Source organism: Corapipo altera, unplaced genomic scaffold (genome assembly GCF_003945725.1).
Source record: "Corapipo altera isolate COAL_440 unplaced genomic scaffold, ASM394572v1 317, whole genome shotgun sequence".
NCBI lineage: Eukaryota > Metazoa > Chordata > Aves > Passeriformes > Pipridae > Corapipo > Corapipo altera.
Window position 1 is genome coordinate 160,788 of NW_020884989.1, and position 24,702 is coordinate 185,489.

The following is a 24,702-nucleotide window of genomic DNA, read 5'->3' on the forward strand; positions in this document are numbered from 1 at the left end:
ATAAAACAGTGCAAAAGACAGATGCTCTCATTCTCACAAAATTATTAATTAATTAAAATAGTAAATTAAATTAAAATACTCTGCTGAGTATTAGCAGCAATTTAAGTCTGCCATATGAAACATATGTTGATCTAGAAAAACCTTATTGTGTATTCTGTTTTTAATAAGTACTTGTTTAAGAGTAGCTGCAAACATGAAATGGGTTGAGGAAAATTGAGAATCAGGTCAGCAGTCCTTGATCTTTTTCTTTCTAGTAATAATAACCTCCTGATATCAGTTGTCGTTAATGACATCATCCTTTTTACACTTGAGAAAAAATGTTCCAGAGTACCATGGACTGCAAGATCGGATGCCATGAGGTGACTGAAATAATTTATTCAAGTCCTAAAGACTTAAGACCTCTTGAGGTGTAGGTGTTGAAGTTCAAACCTCAATCGGGTGTGTTTTGGCAACAGCAAGTTTATGAGTTCCAGGAAATTTTCACAGTTTTGTCTCTAATCAGGACACTTTAAGAACTACTCAGCTTAAAATGATCTCATAGGATCAAGTCTCAAGACAGCTCTGCTGCTCTACGAGTGTTGCATTATTTAAATAGTTTTAATGTTCTTTCTTAATGTAACTTTGAATCTTAATTTTCTTTCTTCCTCCAGAAGTCTCCCGCTTTCCTTTCCCAGACACTCTTGTTACATCTGGTGTCTAGCACGTGTCATTGTCTGATACATTTTTCTGATTTAATTTCAGAGGCTGTGAGTGACAGCAGGTGACAGGCTGACAGCTCACACTTGTGTCACAGCGAAGCTCTGTGATAACAGCACAAAGTCATCAGCTGCTGGAGAACACACTGAACAGGGAGGACATACAATACCTTCTTCATGATTTTAAATATTGATCAGAGTTAGTAATACCTGTGCATTGTTACAGAATGTCCTGCGATAGTGGAGAAACTGTTGGGTACCCCATGGATAACCGCTGTGGGGAGGAACAAGGCTCCACTTTTCAGCTGAGCAGTGTGAATGGAAATAGGAAATCTGCAGCATTGCTGGAAGCCAGGGGGAACTTAAGCAGCATGCAGTACTCTTCTGTGGCGCTGGATCCAGAAATCTCCATGAATAACGGATCCAGGATTCCCCAGAACCCTGAGGAAGGCACAAAGGCTGCAGCCTTGGCGGAAGGTGAGGCCAGCAGGGCCCGCACCGTGGAGTGTTTCCGTGGCCGCTATTTAACTAAAACCAGCACTCAGGGAGACGTCTACAACTTCCTGGAGAGGCCCAGTGGATGGAAGTGTTTTATCTATCATTTTGCTGTGTAAGTACCTGCGTTTTCACATGATCTTTGGTGTGAGAAAAATCTGAACCTGGCCAGAAATCAGAGTACTTGAGGTCTTGGGCTGAAAACCTGTTGCATGAGTAATCCCACTGAAAGTGACGGAAAAGCCGGTTTCTCGAAGGATCAGCCACTGTATCCATTAACATTTCCAGAAGAGGGCTTTTTGGTCTTCAAATGGTATTTGTTTTCAAATATGTACACTGTATATTTGGTATTTCTGAGTGTTAAGTCCTGTATGCTCATGGCAGTGTCTGTTGCTGATTTAGCTGCTTTACATTGTTGTTGCTTCAGACACTGCAATTTTTATCATGAGCTGGGGAAGGTGCGGCTGTGATCAGGTGAATCGTGCTTTCCTGAGTTTGTTTTACTCCTGCTAAAATGCTAAAACAAGTAATTTGTTAGACAAACATGTAACCATAACATTACTAATTTGAACTGAGTTATAGTAAAGAACATGTAATGAGTACAAATTTAGCAAAATGTTTTTAATTATACCATGTGTGTAGTAAAGGCAAGGAGAAAATTAAGACTTCCATTTACCCTTGTAAAACAGTGGTTAACATATTAATTTAACAGTAACAGCTGTTACTGTTTTCTTTGAGTTGCTTATGGTATCTGTCAAGTTTAGCAAGACCTCAATTACTGTTTTGAATGCTGCTTAACAGAATGATAGTTTGTCATCTTAGCTGTAGAAAGAGTCCAATTGTGCTCTCACTGAGGCCAGAGGAAGTTTTACTGGCTGGAGTGAATGCAAACTGAGCCAAAAGGCCTTGCTTTTATTATAAAATTAGCGTATGTCCCAAAGAGATGCAGAGTGTTGAAATTATTCTGTTTGTCTCAGATGAACTTTTCTATGGCCTGACTTAATTTTGGAAAAAACATCAGTTACTGCAGTCAGGAAGTGCCCAAAGAAATATATGGTAATTACAAGGATGAATCCTAATGCTTCTATTTGGCATAAAATAGTCTTATTAATACTTGCTTCCTTTCACCCCCTCAGCATCATACAGGGATTTTTTTTAAAAGGAGTTTTTGATTCATTAAATTTCACCAAGTAAAAGGATAGGGCCTCTTTTAAGGACTATGCTTAAAGTATATAATAATTCTTAAGGATTAAACAGATGTAATTTGTGTATATTTTAATATGCAAATAGTCATGATTTAAGCCTATTTGAGATTAGGATTTACTAATCTTGCTAAAATGCATTTGTTTCACCATCTATGTTGCTTTTATCTCTGACTTAAAGGTTGACCTTTAATATGCACTTTATATTCTGCAATGTGCATTAAAATGAAACAAAATATAAAATTCTATACACTCTCTCCACACTAGAAAATTGGAGAAAATATTGTAGGTTTTTTTTTTAAGCAAGAATTACTAACTTAAATGAAAGAATATGTAATTTGACTACTTTTAAAAGTTTGGGCTTTGTTTTTGGTTTTGTTTTTTTTTTTTGAGTTGCTTGAAAGGAAACATTTGAGACATAGTTTTTGGCAAGAATTTTGTCTGAAAGATATTTGTCCTAATAATTATCCCAATAACTACATGGTGTGCTCATCTATATAACAAGTTTCTGTTTTGGAAAGAACATGCTTTACAACATTAAATATTATTACAGTGAAACATAGTTAAAGAAATAAATTACTAGTCTAAAATACAATAAATTTTATAATGAGAACAACCTGTGACTAATTTTTAAAAGGTTTCCCATGTTATACATGTGCATTTAGGGTAACTTATGTACAGTTGATCTGATGATTATGATTATTTTCGTAACAAATCCAAACTTTCAAGCTGGTATTTGTGTAGCCTGGAGGAGCTGGATGTGCACTGTCTCTTCACTGTTGTTTTGGCCTTCATATGCCACAAAGACCACATAACTTATGTACAAACTTGTGGGAACCTTCTGTCCAAGAGACACTGGAGTCTGGTCTGATCTGGAGCCAGTTCTGCTAGAAAGAGGATAACTTTCCAAAACCTGGTGAAGCAAGCGTTCCAGGAGGTGACCTTCTCTCATTTTGAAATTACCAAAATAATCTCATCACCTGTAACATTTGCAATGTGTCTGATACTTGAAGTTTCTTTTAAGGGAATAAACCCATGGTTCTTAAGGAATGTTACAGCACATGCTAGAAAAGAGAATTACCACTGAGTAATTAAACCTAGAATTTGTGTTGTTTTAGTGGAGTTATTCTAAGGTGAAATTATGGTTGCAAAACAAAATGTTTGCAGGGTGGGTGAATGGGTTTGCTTGAGAATTTCCCCTCCCAATCCTGAAAACCTTCTCACTCAGGTACTTTTCAGCTTCACTGGACTACTTCAGTCCTACAATACCCCAGAACAGAGCAGAGGATCTGAATGAGAAGTTAGCAAGAAGTGAGGGCTTGAGAAGCAGCTGTCACATGCAATGACAATACATTGATCATAACCAACCAATCCTCGTGGCTGTGTAAGAGCCTTCAGGTATTGGAGATCACATGTATTAAAGTTCAGCTATTTGCCATGTGGCACTTTTTTCTGGTCCAGAAAAAGAAGCATGTGCCTGGCTCGGATTTGATTTCTAAACCCAGCTATGTACTTGCTTAAAAATCACATCCAAATGTCAAGGTATTAGGATATAACCCTCATATTTTATCTCTTAAATGAAAAATACAATACATATGATAATGAAGGTTCTTGGCAAATATACAGATTTAAATAATTTGGTTGCAAATGGAGTCTTATTTATGTGATGAATTTGTTTCTGAAACATTTATACATTTAATTACTGCTGGAATGGCTCCATTGTAGGCTAGAATATTGTGTTTATTTGGCTAAATACATGTGAACTGAATGGTGAGGGGTGAAGTCAGGCAGTTTTCATGATAAGAAGACTCTTGCCCCTTATTTAGACACCAGGCAGCAGTGATCATAAACCAAAACCAGAAACAAGTGTAGGTCCTCAAAGTGCTAGAATGGCAGTGCAACATTTCCCACCACAGTTCCAAGTCTTTGTGGATCACCTTGGCCATAGACAAAGGGTGGGTAAGACAGTCCAGCTCCTCCATGTGGTGAAACATGGACAGAGAAGAACCTGGGACCGAGACAGAGAAGTCTACACTGGTTTATTATAGAAGCTGAGACTGGTGCCAGTGATACTGAAGCTGGAGGAAAAGCAATACAAGGGCAGTCTAGCTCAAGGACAGAGAGAATCTGATTTAAGCAGGAAGGATGAAGGAAAAAGGACTAGCAGGTTTTGGAGATCAGAAGGCTGGATATAGGCCAAAAGAGTTGGAACTGTGGGACAGCTGAAAATGGTCAAGAAGCTCAGAGAGCCACTGGGGGGGAAGAAGGGGCAGGAGATGACAGGCAGAAACTAGGGAAAAGAGGGAGCGTGGAATTCATGATGGGACAAGGAACCTTTCACCCATAGGCAACTGGTTTGAATCTTGTCCAAGTCAATAGTGAAGAAGTGGTAATGACTGTGGGGAGATACAAAAGGAGCTGTTGGTCTCAGTCCAGTTCCTAGCAAATGGATGTCAGCATCACTGCTAGAGTTAGCACAGCTGGAAGGGTTCCTGGCATGCCTTAGAGAAACCACAGGCTGGTTGAAAAGGGAGGCAAGTCGAAGTCAAGAGGGAGGCCCATGGGAGGGACCCTTAGATTGCATTCTCAGGCCTGCCATTTTCTTGCTGTATAACACTGTGGAAGTTTAAGGGAGAACTTGCAGCTGTTCCAGGTTACTTCATGCTGGTTTGGCCACCTCTTAAATGAGTGTTAGATCTTGCACTCATTTAAAAGTTAGACAAGCCTTTATATCCCATGATTTCCTATGGGATGAGGTGAGCTGATCTAGCACCTCATTGCTAACAAGCCACCTCTAGTTCTGCTCCCCTCATCCACCTTCACCATTCAGCTTGCTCCTGCCACCTCTGGTTGTACTTGGTTATACTTGGAGAGCGAGTTCAACTAACTACACCAGCAGGAACATAGGCCAATATGGGAAAAAGTGGATGGTCTTCTGTCAGATTAGTAATACACGTTCAGCACCTTGAAGAACTGTCTACTATTGTTCTTTTAGTGCTCCTAGTGGGTCGTAATCACCTGTTGAATTTCATATAAAACCGTACCCAGTGATTGCAAAGTAACATTGCAAATCATCTGGCAAGTGCTGCAGACCACCTGGTTTGACTGAGAAACATTTCCTAAATGCAGAATTTGCCTAGCAACAAAGTCTGCTCTCCAGGCTGCCTCATGATTTACAGGGAAACAACTCCTCCAAATGGTGACTCAAAGGGAGTAATGGCTATTGCTCTGAATCATTCCTAGGGGGTGCTGCCTGTCTCTCTGTCGATTGTGTGGCAAAGACAGGGAGTATGTCTTCCCTAGAGTATGGTTTGACAAGAGCTGACATAATAGTTTACCAATATTAAAAGAGCCAAGTTCCCTTTCTCACCTTCTCTTCTGGACACACATTTCTTCTGCAGAACATGTGCTGCTTCTGGCCCTCACTGTAGCCCTCCTAAGCTTAGTCACACCTCGCTGTAAGGGCAGAAATGGAGCTCAGCAAGAAATGAGTAGCTTTTGATATCTTAAGGAGTTGTGGCATGTCAGCAAGTGGTCTGATGGTGCTGCAACCAGTACTAACCAGTTGACCAAGGCTGGAATGGAATGAGAGGAAGTTCTAACCAGTTGGCCAAGACTGCAAAAACTTCTGTCTCTTTTTTATTTTTTTTTTTGCCACCAGAGGACTGCGGTATTGCCTCTGTTTTATATGAAAACATGCTCTAAGCTTATTTTGTTACCCTTTTCCTCCTTCAGACTGACTCCCATGACTTCTTCAAAGAGAACATGCACACACATGTACATGTTCCTGGCACCGTGTTTGAAAAAAACTCAACTAAGGAATTACTGTTGAATAATTCAGAGTGCACAATCCTTACAAAAATGTGAAGAACATCAATAATGTCACTGACTTAAAACTTTGGGAGGAAAGTACAAAAGATCAAAAACATGTTTATAAAATGGGGGCTGGCCAGCTAAGGGTTTTTTCCTTTATAAAAGTTTCTGTGTACCAGAGCCTGTGTCACCATGAGTAATGCAAAAAAAAAAAAAAGAATTCAGATTATTTGGACGAATTAGAAATTACAAGTTTTTTTCATATTATTGTTTCTCTTCAAACTTTGCTCTCTGAGGTTTTTTTACCTCCTCCAACTTCATGTAAGAAATGCTGTAGTCTTGTTCTGTAAATGCAATTGAAGGACGTAAGAGCCACCATTCTGGCTGATATTCCATTTTTGTTTGGCATGCAACTGCTGCTGCTGAACATTAAAAGGCAAGAAATGTAAGGATCTGGTCCTTCCTTTTAATGACTGTGGGGCACTTGCCTGCATATATTTTGATTCTTTGAGTGTGGCAGCTCTCATTTAGTGAACTAAATATATGTAGCAAGTAAGTCAGCATAGTGTTCTCCAGCTCCTGTTTTTATCTGTAAATGGAGCCTTTAACCCATTATTTATAACTGTTTATCTCAAAAGGGACTGTCAAATTCCCATTTCTGCCCTTTCCACAATTATCTCTAGAATGCAAGCAGATATTTTGCTTTTTCCAATGATGTGATTGTAATACGACCAACACAAGCAACAACTAAAGTTCAGAGTAATTATAAGCATATGGCTGCTTTTGAGATTCTGGCTCTGACCTTGATGTCACAGCTTAGTTCTGAACATGGTGTGCTTTCATAAGATAGGGCCTTTAATTCTTCTTATTCTTCTTATTATTATTATTGGGCTCAGGGTGCTCCTTGCCAGCATAACAGTTACTTATTTGGCCATTTTATGCAGAAATTGAACTGAGAAGGTTTTCAGTTTAGAACTACAGGAGCTGCTTTTCATCTGTGAAAAAGCTACCGAGAGGTCCTAAGCAGATGCCTCATCTATGATGATAAACTTCAGGCACCAAAAGATGAGCAGTATTAAAGGGAATAAACTCAAGAACTGTTTATTTTAGTAAAGTGGACTGTTCTTACTGCTTGGAGTTGCATGTTTAACTGGATAATATGGTAGAATGGCTTAAGTTGCTAATGGAGGTGCACTAATATTAAAGAGAATTGTCTTTAGGATTCTCTAAAGTTTCAGGATTTGGCTGTTCTAAAAATACATGGGGACAGTTATTAATTCTTAACCTCTCTTCCTAAGGAAATGAGGTTTCTTCAACCACACTGTCTAAACATGTCTGTCTGAAAGGGCCTTACCAAAAACTTTTGAGCCAGTTGGCAAGTTTCAGCTAATATTGACAAAGGATGAGACAAGTCAGAGATACCACATTTCTTCACGTTTGGTTAAAATAGGCGTTTATATAGAGGAGAGATAAATTATTAACCCCAAAGATGAAAACACTTCACTTTGAGCTTAATTAGATTGTTTGGCACTAAAGAGTCTTTTCAGGAGAGAGATGTTAGAAAAGTTCCTAAGGAAGAACTTTGATCTGAGTGTACTTTGCATTGGGCACAGAGTAACTTAACCACAGGGCACAAAGCCACAGCATACGTAAGGTTTATTTCCAGTTTTTGAAGTTATTGATGACTTTTTCCATCATTTTTGTAAGAAATTCAATCCATCTTATTCTAAAAGCTCAGTTTGGTAATAATCTGAGCAATGAATATGCATTAATGTCTGTCCCCACAGGCTAATGCTGTTTCTATAGTGAAATTATTTGTTTGTGTAGTGAAAACAAATACTATAGTCTGACATTGATATGGTGCTATTGATGGAATTTGGTTATGCTTTTGTGGGAGAAAACTCTGTTCTTGCAGAAACCATCAAAATAAGATATTCCATGGTGTTAACATTACAATTGCTCATTAACTTGTGGACTCCACATGGTACCAAATTCAAGAAGAAAAGTGTTTCAGGTGTCTTCATGATAATTCAGCTGGCATTAACTTAGTGAATATATTTGCAGAGCATCATTATATGCATTTATTCTTTCCCTTTTTTGATACTGAGCCTAAGAAACATTAATTAATATGACTACTACAAAGAGGTTGGTGTTGCTTTGTAAATGGTGGTAGTAACTTCCTGTCCCTGTGGAGATGTGTCACAGATCACATACCTGCTTACTCTTTTGTCCTCCAGTCAAGGTTGGTGATAAATGTATCAGAATCATAAACACTGATGTCATGATGATGAAATGCTTCTGTCACTGTTTAAAGAAGTGATTATATGTCTTCTAGAAAGTCTTAGATTCAGAATCAAAATGAGAGTTCTATTCCTGTGACCAGGGAGGGAGAGGACATCCAGGCATTCTGGTAACAAGACATGGGACGTAAGAGCAAACAAGAGAAACACAGAAGGACAGATGTTAGTGGAAGGTAGAGGCACTCAGGGGAATCAGGGAACCTAAATCCTAGGAAAGGCAGGGCACTGACTAAAAGGTTTCTGTAAGATCAGTGCTCCTGGTGTAATGGATGCACGAATGCAATTTGTCAGTTCTGGACTACTGCCAGCTAAACTGATTGAAAAATCAAAATCCAAATCTTAGTGCTCTTTAAGGAACAGCAAATAAGTTAGGCTGTTAAACGTTTTGAAAATGTGAAGTTGCCATTACTAATAGGGACTGTGGATGTTTTACAAGTAACATAACAACTTTGGTCAGTTGATTCAGAAAGGTGGTTTGAAGCAGGAGACCTTTTTGTGTGATGTGTGGCTCATGCTGTGATTTGAACAGCATTGGGATTAACTATTGATTCAAACCAGTTTGTGATGATTTATATATACACAGGTGAATGTATTTGTAAATTAAATTTTAAATTCTCTAGTGTTGTAGAAATATTGGCTGGTTACTTCTGCTAGGAGCCAGCTGGGTAACTCCACGTTGCAAGCAATGGGGCTACTGGGCATTTCTGGATGCAACCTAGAATGAGCTGAAGAAAAAACCAAAACCAGACACCCTCGGTATATCTCTGTGAAAGGTGGGATTTTCCTTTGGTTGAGGGCTTCAAATCTCTGAAAATATTTTATTCTGAGGCAAAAAATGTAAGTCGGATATGCCCAAACTCTCTGCCAGGCAGGCTCCCTGTTAGTAGAGTCCAAAGCTAGGCAAGTTTCCAGTAAAACCTGTCTGGTCTCCTTCTCCAGTTCTGCTGAAACCAACACATTCCCAGACTACTTTCTAATTTTAACATATTTGTATTTTCAGCAGAAAAATTGCTCCTTTACCAAAATTTCCAACCAACTCTAATTTGTGTATGATCACATATGTATAAGCACAAGACTTTTCAACAAAACCTTTTCATCAAGCCCCAGGAGCCTGGAAATAGATTTATGAGAAAACTGAGGGACATCAAAACTTGCCCGCAAAGGCACATGGACAACCTTCTCTTTATGACTTAGTCAGAATCTCCTCTGGATAACAAAAATATGTAAGGACCTGGAATGAGGTTTTACTTGGACTAGCAGGAATATTTTCTAGAAGGACATGGCTATTCAACATAAGACAGTATAGTCCCATTTAGAAGAAAGTGTAGCACTTCCTGCACTCAGGAATGAGAATATCTTGCACTTTTATAGTAGGAAAAATGGAAATGCTCTCCTTAATTTTCCTGCCACAAAATGACCAGTTAAAATAAAAAGCTGGAGCCTCTCAAAGAACTTTCTGTTGGCTGAATTCATTTATTCTCCCTAACAACAGGCTGACTTACATCTATTGGTCTCCTCTGGACAACTCTGTAGTCTATCATCAAGAAAAAAGTTGAAGCTGCAATGGGTGTAGTTGCATAGGTTTACTTGGACATATTGGCTTCAATTCAATCTTTTTCTCTTGTAATTTAAGTCCAGCTGAAGCAATGGGATTTTTTTCTGTCCTAGTGTATTAGTAGACCAGAGTATTTTGGCTTCACATCATAGCACCGTAGAATGGTTTGGGTTGGAAGGGACCTTAAAGATCATCTCGTTCCAGCTCCCTGCCATGGGCAGGGAGACCTTCCACTAGACCAGGTTGCTCAAATCTTCTGGAGCAGACAGCAGAGAGATAATTTGTTTTATCCTAAGAAATTTGAAAGATAGGGTTTCCTACAAGCCATTTGCAATTATCTGGCTGAAGAGCTTTCATATGATGAAGTGAGTCACAGTCGCTCAGTTTCAAGGAAGGAACAGCAGCTAAAAGATGTGTCTGGTTGTGTTAAAATCACCGTCAACCCATGATCAAGGCATCTGAATACTACAGAGCACAGGTTTTAATAGCTTTTTGATAATTTTGGTTGATTTTTCTCTCATTATAGAACTCACATTTTTCTTTTTTTTTTCTCTAAACACAAGTGAGCAGAGTCAATGAAGTTTGGTAAGCCCAGGCAGCCACAAAGCTACTATTTTGTACTTAATTGCCACAGAGTATCTCTCTGCCTGTGAATTTAAGTTTGCCCCCTCCTCACTCATGCTTTTTTTTGTTGTCCAAGAGGTAATTCCCACAAGAATCTCATATATCAACACTTGAAGTACACTTATCTGCAGAAGACAAAAACAAAAACCTACATACACAGTCTTTGCTAGAAATGGCATTATTTGCTTCAAAACTTAAAAAACCCCCACCAAACAAACTTGAAAAGAGGAATTATGAATTATGAAGTTTGCCTTTAAGAACTTTCATTAGGTTTGTCTTCCATGGAAAATGAGATTGTTATAGCATGACCTTGAAAAGGTTCACCCCTGATAAAGTACTTGACATCATTTTGCTCTTAGTGTTGATAGTTAACCTACTAGTTCCCAGTGTAGGCTTCAGTAAAGAGTGCTTGTGGTCCTTAAATCTCTTAAACATAATTTGTCCCTGGCTACCATAAAAACAGAAACATTTTGCTGTTGCACTAGCTACTCTCCAAAAGGAAGCAAAGTTTAGGAAGACCAGGACACAGAGAAACAGTCATTTGTAACCTCTAACCCTGGTTGATCAACAGTCCAATGCAAAAGAACTGCCCACCCGAGGTTGTTAACACATGAAACAGCCTTAAGGATGATGGTCTAAAAACACTGATGAAAAAGCAGTTGTATTTTTGTGTTTACATGAGGCTTGAGAAACTTAGGAGAAATCAAGAAATATTAAAATTTAGTTTACCTTAGCAAGATGTTTCTCAGGAAAGCCTGACAGTTCATGTTCTGTGTGAACTATGTTTTGTGAGAATGTGAAAGCAAATGGGAGATTCTCGGATAATCCTCTTACCTCTGATTAGTAAAATTTTTTTTTTATTTTTTAAATAGAGCATGAGGAAGAGTCTGCAAATAGGTGTTTGGTAATAAGTTTCTGTCTTCAGCAAAGTAAAAAAAAAAAGAAGGAAAAGAAATTCAGGTGTCTTGAGAGGAAATACTTCTCTGTTTTTAGCAGCTATATGGTAGAAAAGAAAAACAGTATTTGCTGAAGTAATGGCTTAAACTGTGGCTTAACATCCTTAAGAATCACAGGCTCAAAGAGGACAAAATACTGGAAAGTAGCACCTCTGTTTTTTTAGGATAAGAAAGAGTAGACTAACTCTACTAGTTGGTAATTATTTATGTCTCTGCCTTATCAGCTTCTTCCCTTTAGGAACTGAACAGCTGCCAACAGGAGAAACTGTTCCCTGTTGGTGTAAATAACTACTTGCAAGCAAGTAAACAATCACAACCTGTTTTCACGCCCTTACAGCACAGAGAACTGCCCTTTGCAGGAGAGAGTGTGGATAACAGGGAAAACGGGAAAGCCAGACTGGCAGCTGGTGGGGAAGGGGAAATTGCCACAAGACAAGGACGAGCTTTAAATACTTTCACCCCAAGCCAACAATACTAAACACCCCCCATCCGCTTGTCCTACCTGTAGGTATCCCAGAAATCTGATCAGAAATATTTAGGGAGACCCAGGATCTGTTTGTCACTTGTTGACAAGTTAACACTGGTAGACTTGGCTGTTGCATTTAGGAGGGACAGCTTGTTTCTCAAACCAAAACTGAAGGGAGACCTTAAGACAAACTGAGTGCTACTGATCCTTGTGGGTCCATTCCAACTCAGCATATTCTGTGATTTAGTGGTGAGTCTAAAGGTTTGCATGTTGTACCATGTACTGAGCTATTGTTCTGCTCTTTACAGGGAATTTGGCCCTCACCCAAGGTTTTTTCCTCAGTATGTTTAAAAAGGTCATTGGTTAGAGCTATGTTTAGCATTCCAGAGGCTGGAACAGGAGGTTTTCTGATTGCCTGAGAGGCAAGAGAGCCATAGCTTGTTGGATTCTGCAGATCAGTTGGCAATTAATTAAGCTGTTTATCTTTGAGGTTAGACTTGTCAAAACTAACCTGCATTCTGGTGCGTGGCTCGGTGACAGTCTGTAGCCTTGAAAAAGATATGAAGGCAGTGTGATTTAAAGATATCAGAGGGAGAAAGAAATGATCTTCCACTCCAGTAGGGAGACAGGTGCTAAAGGGTTGTTTGTTTCTATGGGAATGGATTTACTTGGGGTACAGGGAGGACTTAACCTTTGTTTCCGCTACTTGTCTCCAGCACTTTTGTGATAACACAGATACCACTTACTCACCCAGCTCAATCCCGTGGCTTCTTTCCAACAGCCTGTGCTGAGCACTGACAGTATGAACACAAGGGGCATTGCCAGCAGTGGCTAAAACCTGTCTGCGGGGCTGCTATGTGAACCAGGGGTCCTGAATGGCACCTCAAGGGTCTCAGCTGTGGCCCTGTTCTGCCTCCCCCTCCAGGACACAAATATCCAGTGAGAGAGGGGAGAGCGGTCCCAGCTTCTTCACACTGAGGTTGTGTCCACCCATGAACTGCTACCTGTGTTAAGATAAGATAACTGCTTGAAACAGTATCCCATTTGGGGATTTGTGTATTTTTTTCTATCTACCTTAAAATGCTGCTGTTACTTTTGCCATCTCATTTCTGTCTGACTCTGGCTGATAATACCAGAAACTATCCCTTATCTGTTTCAAGTTCAGTTTCTCAATACTTCATTTGGGAGATGGGAAGATCTGCTTTCATGTTAGTTGTGAGGAGTGGTAATTAGATTCTTGCCATTCCCTCTCACTTCTGTCCTCATGGAGATCACAGACTGCAACAGCCCCCAGACTGCACAGCAAGATTATTAGTGCAGGTCTAGGTCTTCTGTTTGGGGTTCCATGGACAAAAGGAAGACTAGGTATGTTTCAAATGTAAAGCATCACTAGTAGGGGAGGTTTCCAGCATTTGGGGGAGCTGTTATCAAAAAAAGAACCCTTGGTATTGGGAAGGGCTCGGTTGAAAGCACTTCTTGCACTGTCTTCTAGGACTCAAAAAGGATGGTAAAGTTCTTTTGGAGGAAGCCAACAGGAAATTATCATGTTTAAGTGCATGCCTGCGCAGTAGAACTGATGGTGTTGGTTTGTCTGTAGCATTGAAGAGACAGCTTTTTACTGCAGTTACATGCAGTAGAAAAAAAAAATGTGTTTCTGTATTTTGGGTCTTCTGTGTAATGGGTAATGCTGTATATGCCAGCTAAACAAATATTTTTTTTATTCATGTTATTCATGGAAAGAATAAAATGCAGAAAGTCTTGTTCAACATCCAACCAGATTGCACAGCTATTGAACTGCAGGTTTGCTGAACTACTCCCTGGGCACATGTTGCTCCAAGACATGACAGCATTCATGCACTCGCTTTATTCTAGCTAGATCAAATACTGGGGGACTGGGACAGAATGAGATCAGAGCCCACAGGGTCCTGTCTGAGTAATTATTAGCAGTTTTAGTATCTATTAACACAATTTTTCTCTCCACAGAATTTGCCTAGCTGGAAAAGGAATATGGTGTTCTCATCACATAAAAGTGAAAAATCACCAAGATATTGTTTTAGGATTTACAACTGAGGGCACTTAATGGCTGTATCTTTCAGCCAAGATGGACTCAAAAAGAGAAATTTTTTCTTTAATAAAACACATTTTTCTCTGGTGACAGACTACATGCAGGAATGCTGCCACTGCAGTTCTCTGCTGAGCTGTGCAACAGATCAGTATCTGCAGCATATGTCTCTATTTCCATACAAATTATTGCAGTCTTCTTTTCTAAACCTATAGTTTTTATGCCAGAGCTTTTCTGTGATTACAGATTACTGGGACAACATCTTCACTATCAGTTCATGGCTTACTGGTTGACTAGGTGAACTGCCTTTGAACTGAGCTTGTTTTCTTTATGTTCTCCTGGGGAGTCTTTTTACATTGTTTATTTGTTTGTTTCTTATGTGGTTTGGTTTGGTTTGGTTCTTATGTTGTTGTTGCTGTTCTTGATTAATCTGTGATTAATCTGTGATAGACTTTGACTTTGTCCCCACTGCAACTTACTCTGTACTCAGCTCATGTGATCTACCTTTGTTATTCGTTGGGAAGGAGTGACACTCACTGGCCAGAAGATATAGTGCTGTAAAATAAGTGAATTTAAAGGGTCTTTTGAATGGTTTTAATGTGCGTTTTGGAAATGGAAAAGGAGAGAGTGTCTTAATACATAAAAACAGGAGAGAAGCAACAATTAGGGAGAAGTTACAAGACCTGCAGGCTGTATTAGCAGCATTTTCACGGTTCTGGGTTCCTTAGCAAAAAAGTGGCACCAGTTGTCCTCCCTTACACATCCTTATGCACCTACATCTTGGCACTTTGTGACATTTTTTTCTCAAATTTTTTGTAAACCTCTCTTCTTTTTTTTTCTTTTTGATGTTTACAAATTTTGTTACTTTTCCTGAGGCCTAATAGGAAATGTCATTGAAGATGTAGCAATAGTATCTTCAGGGTATGTAGGGATATCCAGTTCTTCTCTTTGCTTATCTTAGAGTGGAAAAGGTGTAAAGTGTACTGTCATTCTCAGTATCTTGATAGACAATATTTAGAATGGGAATAACCCCTGGATTTTTATTTATTACTAGTGAGGGCAGTAAAAGAAGACAAAGGTATTTTGAAAGGAGGTAACTGAAATGGCAGGAATCTGGAAGAAATGAAAGGGCTGTACTTGGAGGGAGTTACCATACCTTTGTACATGCATTTTGCCTAGAAATAAGATCTGCAGTAATGGCAGGAATAGAACAACAATTTATAAAAAAAATGAGAAGCAACAGACTGACTAGTTTCAAAAAGTACTTGGTACATTTTTGCTTGAGTTGGTTGATATGCTGATTTCAGGGACCAGATGGGTTTCTGTGTTCCTTTGACTATTGACTGAAGCGTGGTCTGAACTGAAAGAGAGCCAAGTTCTGTGTACTTTTAGCACTGCCCTGATGTGTGGATAAGTCTGTTCACCATTTTGTGTCATTCTCCATTTACCCATCACTGGGATTGCTAATTGGAAGTAAAAGATGTTTGGATAAAGAGCTGATGGAGCACAGCATCCAACAGAGTGGGGTACTCAGTGCCTGCAAGGGCTTCTGTGTACTAATGTACTGATCTCATATTAAATGTATAAAGAAAAAGAGACTCTTATGACCCTGCTTTACCTTACCTTTATATCTGCATTTTCTTTACATGGAAAACAGTCCTACTGTGTTAAGGAAAAGCTAAAGTTTTGCATATTCCCATGCCTAGACTATTCTGGTGTTGGATGCTGGCAACACCCTTATTCTGTAAACTCCTTACCAACTTGCTCTTTTTCGTTTGACAAAGACTGGCTTGTGTTTCAGTGTCTCTCCTGAAGACTTTGCTCTGTTTTTCATTTTTTAAAGTATCACTCTAGTAATGCTGGACTTCTGCCCCCTCAGCTGGCTGTGCTGGCTCTGCTACTCTTTGGTCAGTGTAGCAGCTCATTGAGTCAAAGTTAGGTTTTTTTGTGGAAGGGCAGGGGGCAATGGACTGAGGGCTGCTGTCCTTGGGAGCACTCCTGTGGGTCATTTTCCTTGGCAGAGAGAAAGGCTGCTCCTGCATCATGGGCAGTGCTGTTGGCCTTCCCATGCAGGCCCTGTGCTGCAGACCTGGCCCCATCCTGGGGACTCTCTGCTAGAGTCACTCCCCAGTGTCCCTGCCTGTCCCAGCCCTCCCAGCACAGCCTCACTGAGCTGACTTACTCAGCCTGCTGGCCATGCTCGAGTGCCTTGGGAAACACTAAATATAAAAGGCTAACTCAGCTGCTTCACACTGTTGAACTAAAGACTCATTCGTACTCTTTAGTCTGGTAAAATGTATAGTTTTGCTTCAGGTAATGACTGATTCTCAAATTTTATTAAAAAGGGTCATATGCTGAATATGCCTCTCTGGCTGGGCTTTAAATACATAGTTCCTAGATTGCAATAAATATTCCTTCAGCTTTGCAGTTACAAATACTTGATAACAGTACACTTATGTTTACTACTGTTTTATAAATTCTATATTTGTGTCTTATATCTCTTCTACCTTTTAATATTAACTACAATTAAATTCATACATGAATTATCATACAAATAAGCCTTTTGGAGCCTCTTGAGTGCACAAGAAAAGAATGTTTTCCAAAACATATTTGAATCCTTCCATATGAATCAGATTATACCATTTAAGTACAAGAGTGCACAGTAGCAGATATCAGATGGAGCAATTACATAACCAGCTATCAGATACTGTCCTCCTGCCTTCAACTCAAAAATTACTAGAAATACCCCACTGTCCATTGGGTGCTGCTAAAAAGCACTCAGTCAGTTGATTAGGAACTTGGATAATCCATGTTAATAGTGTGGATCAGAATAGGCAAATACTGAAGAAACACAAACTTGGTTCAGAGACAGTTGTACATGTAGAGCTCTAACTACTACTGAAGAAATCTAGTAATGAATGGTGGCCATGATCTTCTCAAATCTCAGCTTTTGAATAACAGTGTTAGAGTCCTTCCAGAGCCATAGGAATGGAAGCAGATGGGTTTTTTTATGACTTCAAATCCAGTTTTAGGCTTGAACAAGTCAGCATTGTCTATGTTAGCATGTACTTGCAATTTGCTTGCAGTGTGTGAATGACCAGACCAAGAGTGCCAGTTATGGGGATGAGAATTGTTTTCAGTGTTAATCATCTTCTGTTCTGTGTTCCTGGGGATCCCAAGGCAGTCTAAAACTCTTCAGCACTCCTACAAGAGGAAAAGGAAAGCTGAAGGCCCCTTGTGTGCCCACAGAAATTAGTGTTCCCCCAGTTTCCCTGGTTCTAGTCATAGTTTAAATGTGCTGCATAAAGAATATTGGCTCAGTCTACCCTCCATCTGAAGGAAACACGTATTCTGGGTGTTCATATGCAAGTAGTTCTTTGCAAAGGCTAAACCTGCATCTCTGTTGGTAGCTCTGTCTCTCTCTCTATACAGATATATACATACAAAATGCATCAGTGAGTAAATAAGTGGAACAGGCTGTCCAGGGATGTGGTGGAATCACCATCTTTGAAAGTGTTCAAAAAACATGTAGATGTGGCACCTGGTGGCCGTGAAAGTGTTAGGTTGATGTTTGGACTCAGTGATCTTAGAGGCCTTTTCCAACCTAAATGATTCTAGGATTCTGTATTATACCTTTTTGTATATTCCTTTATATCTGTGTGTATACATTTTTTTATTTATTCCACTTTTCTTGAAAGTTAATGAATGCAAAATGATGGTACTCACTTGACTAGGAAGAATTAACTGATTAAACACAAAGTACTTGTGGTGCAAAAAGTTATGTGAATGCAAGATAAAACTAGATGTAGATTTACAGTTCAACTTGACAACTCACTAAACACTATTTTCTTTTTACAGATTTCTCTTGGTGCTGATATGTTTAATATTCAGTGTACTGTCTACTATAGAGCATTATTCTGAATTTGCCACTGGAACCCTTTTCTGGATGGTAAGTGAACTTTTTTTTGGGAAAGACTAATCAATTTGACTAAATCTAGATTGCTTTGGGTGAGCAAGGGAGGCAACTGTTAAAAATCCTCATGCAAAGCATGTTACCAGAGCATTTTAAATAGTGCCTGATTTCATTAAAGGAAGTTCATAGTTTAATGGGGATGATGATTTTCTAAATCTTTTAACTATGAGAGTACTTTTTAGGTTAGCAGTTTTTATATACTTGTTTTTCCTAAGGTGTAGCTGTTATAGTGGACAATTGGTGCTCATCAGTCTCATGCAACATGGAACAGGATATTCTATAGGAATGGATTTTTAAAACATATATTTTCTAAGTCTTATGGTAAAAAATTGTCCAAGAACCATGCTTTCCAGAAGTATCTGAATCTTGGGGGTAAGTGACTTCTGTCAGCCTGGTTTGCTAATAAATAGAACAGGAAGGAAGAGCTTCTATCACACTTCTGTGCACCAGTGATTTGGCTTTGAAGATGGTGCTTGTTAACTGTGGTGGCTGTTACCAATCCACTGGGATCTCGGGTTCTGAAGCAGTTTTGTGCTTGGTATTTTGCAAAAACATTGTGTTACCTATCTAATTTCCTATTCTTCTTAGTGGCATATTAAGTAGTTATTTAAACAATAGGTGGTGTGATAGAAAAACCTCCTTACTTGGAGGTATAGAAAGGTCATTGCTTCTTTTCACGGTAGCCAGGGAATAGTTTTTTCCTCACTTGATTGTGTGGCTGATTTACAGATGAAGTGTAACTGAGCCCTGAGCTATTACATCTCTTAAAAAGTACGAAAACACATCCAGCAGCTATCTATAAACAATACTTAGTGGAAACAATACCATACAATGTTTTTAAGTGTTAATTTGAAGGAGGTGGGAAATAAAAGTACAATTAACTTGCATGAGGACTCTAGACAATGTTCCTCCTCTGCTCCCCCCTGCCCTTCTTCATATTTGAGTTAGAAATGGAGATGAAACGTCCTTGATAAAAATGGAGGAAATCACTTTTAAACAGTTGCTCATGATATCAGTATTTTAGCCAGTCAAATCCTTTGATCTCGGCGTGTGATAATCTCAGTATTCTCATTGCAGGTTTTTTGGCTAAGTGGTGACTTTTAACATGTTTTGGAATTTGTTTTTCCATCTGCTTTGAAAATAAAGAACAGTTATTTATTTGTTTTCTATAGCTTAGACTACATTAGATACGCAGCTTTTGCGTGCGACTGACTGAGCCATCATTAGGATCCCTGGGTTATTTTGAGATTTCGATTAATGTTAATCCTGTAACAAATGTTGCTTGGCCTTTAAGCCACACTCAGTGTCAAACAAAGTGCAGTATTCTGTGATGTTCTTACACTCACTGAGATGTCATGATGGCAGGTCAGCACAACCACCACCCGAAACAGCAGTCCTGGCAAGGGTTCAGTGCTGCGCCGATGGGTTCCGTGCAGATGGAATGTACATGTGCAGACACATATTGCTGGACAAAAAATAACCAGATGAAGACAGATGTGTGGCTCACATAGTGCCCACATAGCATTGCCAGCTATTTTTAAGTGATGTTATCACCTGACAAATGAATTGTGCATAGCCAGTGGCAGCACTGGAACAATTTCTTCCACCAGCCTGGAGGATACTTCTCTGGAGTTTATTTTCCTCCTGCTCTTCCCTTAGTTTCCTTCCTAGAAATGGCCAGCGTGGAGGTTAGCTGTTCTGCTGGCTACTGTAGATTCACTTGTCTAGAAAGCATTTGTCTTTAAAACTTATTTTGGTTTGAAATAAATGAGTTCTTCTTCACAGAGTTGTGAGGTTTCTTGTTGCTAAACGGTTAGATTCCTGCTTGGGATACTTCTCCCCACCTTTACCTGAAGGAGTTTCAAACTGAGTCTCCCATTTTACCCAGGAGAGAGGTCACCTCACAGAAAGGTGGAGATTTTTGTGCCCTTTACTAGATCATTACTCTGATCTGCTTCATACCATAGCTGACTGTTCATGTAATCAGAGTTTCTCTCACCAAAATGTGAAAACACATCCCTATGTATCCTGTCTTCTATGCCACTCTTCTCTCTTGAAAGTGAGAACAGTGGAGACTGCCAGTATAGTGAGAAAGAAAATTGGACCAAAGCACCTGTTGGATCAAGTTCAAGATTAAATTGATTTGTTTCTATCCTGGTTGAAGGACACTGCAATTCTTTGTATAGCCCTGGTAGTGTGTCAGGAGCAAATAAATACTAGTATGTGATGCTTGTATTATTTTCCCACTTGTGAAAAAACTCCAATTTCATTATATTGAGGCAGATTAACACTTGGGAAGGATCAGCTTCAAAAATGTCGTGTTGAAAGTTGGTAGGGCCTGACAAGAAGGATAGCATTCACTACTTGAAGACATTCAAAGTTTTTTTGTATTTTCTTGGAGTGGGTGAGATGATGTGACAAATAAAATTTTGGATACTATGTGTCACTGGAGTAGATATGGGACATTAGTAACAGATGTGGCTATAGATGAGTCCTAAGCCACTAAAGTCTTTGTGTTTCAAAGACTTAATTATGTTAATGTTCTTAAGTCATCTGAGTGGTCTAAGGTAATTTCTTGTCAGTGTGAAGCCTATCATCATTCAGACAAGCTATGGGAATATACCAGGGAGACAATATCATAGCAAGAAGGCCCCCCAAGACAGTGTTTGTAGTTTGAATGTCTGATAATCTTTGGAGAGTTTTTCCCAGCTCTGTCTGAGGGACATGACAGTGGCATTGACACAGTCAGTCATGCTGATAAACACCAACAGCATAGATAGTGAAGAGCATGATCCTTCCTGATTTATTTATCCTTGCAGAGAGAAGCTTAGGATTTCAAATAGTTTAAAAAATGGATCACAGGACTTTTCTGTTGAACAACAATGTACATCTTATTTCACAATCCACAAAGCTTAAATGTCCATACCGTTGATTTTTGAGATTGCTACACTGTAGTGTGCCACAAAAAGGAATCTCTGATTTCCCCAGCTTTGTTTGATCTTGGATCTGTACTGTTGGAAGCTTTTTCACTTGTCTTTCTATCAGTATTTAGGATCTGCTGCATAAGCAAATTCTTGTACAATGTCTGGGGAAAAAAGCACAATGGAACAAGCCACAGTTATGAATAAAGTATTTGCAACACTTAATACTACATTACAGCTGAGTTTCATTCCCAGTTGTCCATTCAATACCTGTATCTAAAATTTACTCAGATTGCATCTCACTGTGCTGCTCTTTGAATTGGTGCCAGCTGAATTAAAGTCCTCTATAAGAACCAGAGCATGATCTAGAAGCTTTCTTGAGCTGTTGCCTCTTGATGTCTCTTGTCTGATGTCCCTGTGTGTTTCTACTGGTATGTCATACCCTAAATATTGGAGCAGGTACTCTCTTAAGAAATCTTCAGTTTTGATCACCAGAACAAACTGGCAAAACTGAGCAGCAGACTGAGCCAAAAAAAGCAGTGTGAGGGATGATCACGGATAGTTCTGTAACTGGGACTGCTGGAAGGAGAGAACTTAGTGTAATGTAACTCAAAAGCGAGTTCCTGAAATAGTCTAGCCCAGGATGGGTTTATGACTTTGAGATACAATCTCACAAATTATCATGCCATGCCTGACTACCAGAAGGTGGGTAACCTGGTGTGTTCTAAGAATAACAGTTTGAGAGGAATGTGAATTTCTTGCCTTCTTGTGGACTGCATGGTAAAGACTTTTCCCAACAGGCCTATATGAGCATCAGAATTTTGGAACTGGTTTAAAATTCCTTTTTAAAAAATGGATTACTACTTTTGGTAAAAACAGGTAAGAAAAATCATGCTAATTAGCAGTCTTTTTTTCTCCCTGTTTAATTAGTCTCCATGAACTTTTGGTGCAGATGGAGATATTTGACAGAGTTGACTTGCCTTTCTAATAACTCTTTCCAAACAGAAGTCAAGGACAGTGATTGTGGGATTTCCTACACTCAGTCTTGAGCCAACACTGTTCACTGTCTTTGATAGAATTGACTCCTTTGTGTTTATCTGCTTCCTGCCCAAAGGTTTTCATAAGTGCTCCTTAAATTCCATGTGACTGAATGCAGGATGAGTTTGCCATTCCTGCCCGATCTGCAGAGCTGCATCTGCCTGTGCTTTTCTGACAGGAACTTGGCTCTTGAACAATGTTAATCTTGAAGAAGGCAAAAACCTGACAGTTTTCTTTTTGTCTTTATCTGTTGCTTGTTTGTTGTCTTTTTGTAACATAAAATTCTGTCAAGATGCATATTCTGAGAAATTAAGAATTAACTAGAAACCCTGCCTGCTTGAAGTAATTTCATACTTCAGCTCTTCGCTGATAAATTTAGAGATAATTTGGCAATAAATAATTTAAAAAGGAAAAAGTAGTCTTTAAATACTAAAGTTGGGTTTTATCTACTTGTTCTTAAAATAAATATATGTGCTTTTAACATTACCTTGGATCCCTGTCATAGATCAACTCTGTTTCCACTGACCATATCTCCCAGAGTTCTAACCATTTTACTTGTTTTTTGCTTTCACATGTTGAAATTTTCCCTGTGAGTTGAACTGATCTATCAAATCCGTGCTGATTGCTTATGATGTCTTTCAGTATAAAAATTTGGCTTGCTTAACTGTTCTTTTTGACTTTTAATATTTGTAACTTGTATGTAAGTCTTCCTTTTACACTCCTTGTTCTATGAATGATCTCTAAAATATTTTTTTTAAGATTTAACACTGCAGTGTTATGCTGCTTCAGCCACTTTCTTCTCTGGGAGGTCACCAAACTTGCATGGACATGTTGGCTTCCTGAGGGATAAACTCTACTTTCTTTTACACAACAGCTTTACATATTTTCATATTTAGTATTGTTGGGTGGCTGTTCAAAGCATAAAATGTCTTGAGCTATTCTCAGAGAGTTGCTGATGTATTAGCAGAGAGTTTTTGAATGACCATAGGCAAACCTTGAAGTCATAGAATCATGGAAGTGTTTGGGTTGAAAGGGATCTTAAAGCTCATCCCATTCTAACCCTCCTGCCATGGGCAGGGACACCTCCCACTATCCCAGGTTGCTCCAAGGCCCATCCAGTCTGGCACTGGACACTTCCAGAGATGTGTCATCCACAGCTTCTCTGGGCAACCTGTGCCAAGGCCTCACCACCCTCACAGGGAAGAATTTCTTCTTAATATCCAATCTAAGCCTACTCTCAATTTGAAGCCATTTCCCCTTGTCCTGTCACTAAAGTTCCTGATGAAGAGTCCCTCTCTGGCTTCCCATCAGATACTGAAAGGCTGCCATGAGGTCTCCACACAGTCTTCTTTTCCAGGATGAACAGCCCTAACTTTCTCAGCCCTTCCTCACAGCAGAGGTGCTCCAGTCCTCTGATCACCTTTGTGTCCCTCCTCTGGACTCGCTCCACCAGGTCTCTTCCCTTGCTACGCTCAGGGCCCCAGAGCTGGACACAGGACTCCAGGTGGGGTTTCATGAGAGTGGAAAAGAGGGGGAGAATCACCTGCCCCACAGGAGCTAAACATGTTTAGGAGTATTTTTACGTAAAGTTTCCATGGAAACAATTTTTTTAATTTAAAAAAATTATACAGGAAATACTATGTTTTCAGTAAAGTATGCTCATGTCCATCTATTTTTTTCATCCCTTCTTCTTCATGTCACTTTTAAGTAACATTTTATCCTTCCTTTTTATCAGCATGTTTTAATTCCCTAATAGATATGGTAATAATTTTATCTGATTCTATTTCAAAATTATTTTTAAAAAGTTGCCAAAGCCTCTTGATTACGCTTTTGCTTATACAGCAGGAGGCTGTAATGTTTTCTTGATATCTAGTAGTTTGTGTGTCAGTTTTGATTTGTAAATGGCATCTAGATCTTTAAGGATATAAAAACGAAACTATAAAGTGGGCCAGATGTATTTCCTCCTTTGAGGATTAATCTGATTAAGTTTTCTATGGTTAGAGGTTATATATTTTTCTACCAGGAGAGGTCACCATGGTAGTTTGCAAAAGACAGATTTTTATTTTTATTGTAAAAAAAACTTGCAAAAAGAGATCTTCATAGCTGTGAGACTAATTTCACTAATTGTGCTGTTCTAAAAACAAGGACAAAATATTCTTTTTATCATAAGCATGATGTTTTTACACAATGTGAGTAACAGACCACAATAAACAATCAATTTGTGTAATAAAAGTCTTAGAGGTGAGTAGTGTTCTCTGATTTAATATCATGATGTTAAGTACTTTTTGTTTTAAGAATATCAAGAGTGTTCTTGACTTTTAGAAAATAGATTGGTTTTTGCTATAAATCATATTGATTCAACTTCATTAATTTAATTTTAATTGTATGCCATGATATATGGAATGTTGCTGTCATTGCAACTGGAATGAAGGAGGGACCAAATATTGTTCATCTCAACGTACTTTCCCAGTCAGAGCACATAATCCAAATGTGAAATCCGTGCAACATTTTCAGGCTAAGTGACAGTGGCAAAACTGTGCAGGTATTGATATACTGGATTGGACCAAATGCTTAATTATCCCAGTGTTATATCTCTGCTAGT

General features: G+C 39.0%; 1 protein-coding gene across 2 annotated transcripts in view; it reads left to right on the forward strand.

The window, feature by feature from the left end:
- Window positions 1–922: 922 nt before the first annotated feature.
- Window positions 923–24,702, forward strand: part of LOC113958181 (potassium voltage-gated channel subfamily KQT member 1-like) — a 469,971-nt gene continuing 446,191 nt past the window's right edge. Inside the window, exons 1-2 of one of the 2 annotated variants that reach the window (XM_027666288.1) lie at window positions 923–1,305; window positions 18,027–18,117. In XM_027666288.1, the coding sequence (XP_027522089.1) occupies window positions 923–1,305; window positions 18,027–18,117 (474 nt within the window). The remainder of the gene's footprint in view (window positions 1,306–18,026; window positions 18,118–24,702) is intronic. The other variant, XM_027666289.1, reaches the window with a different exon arrangement.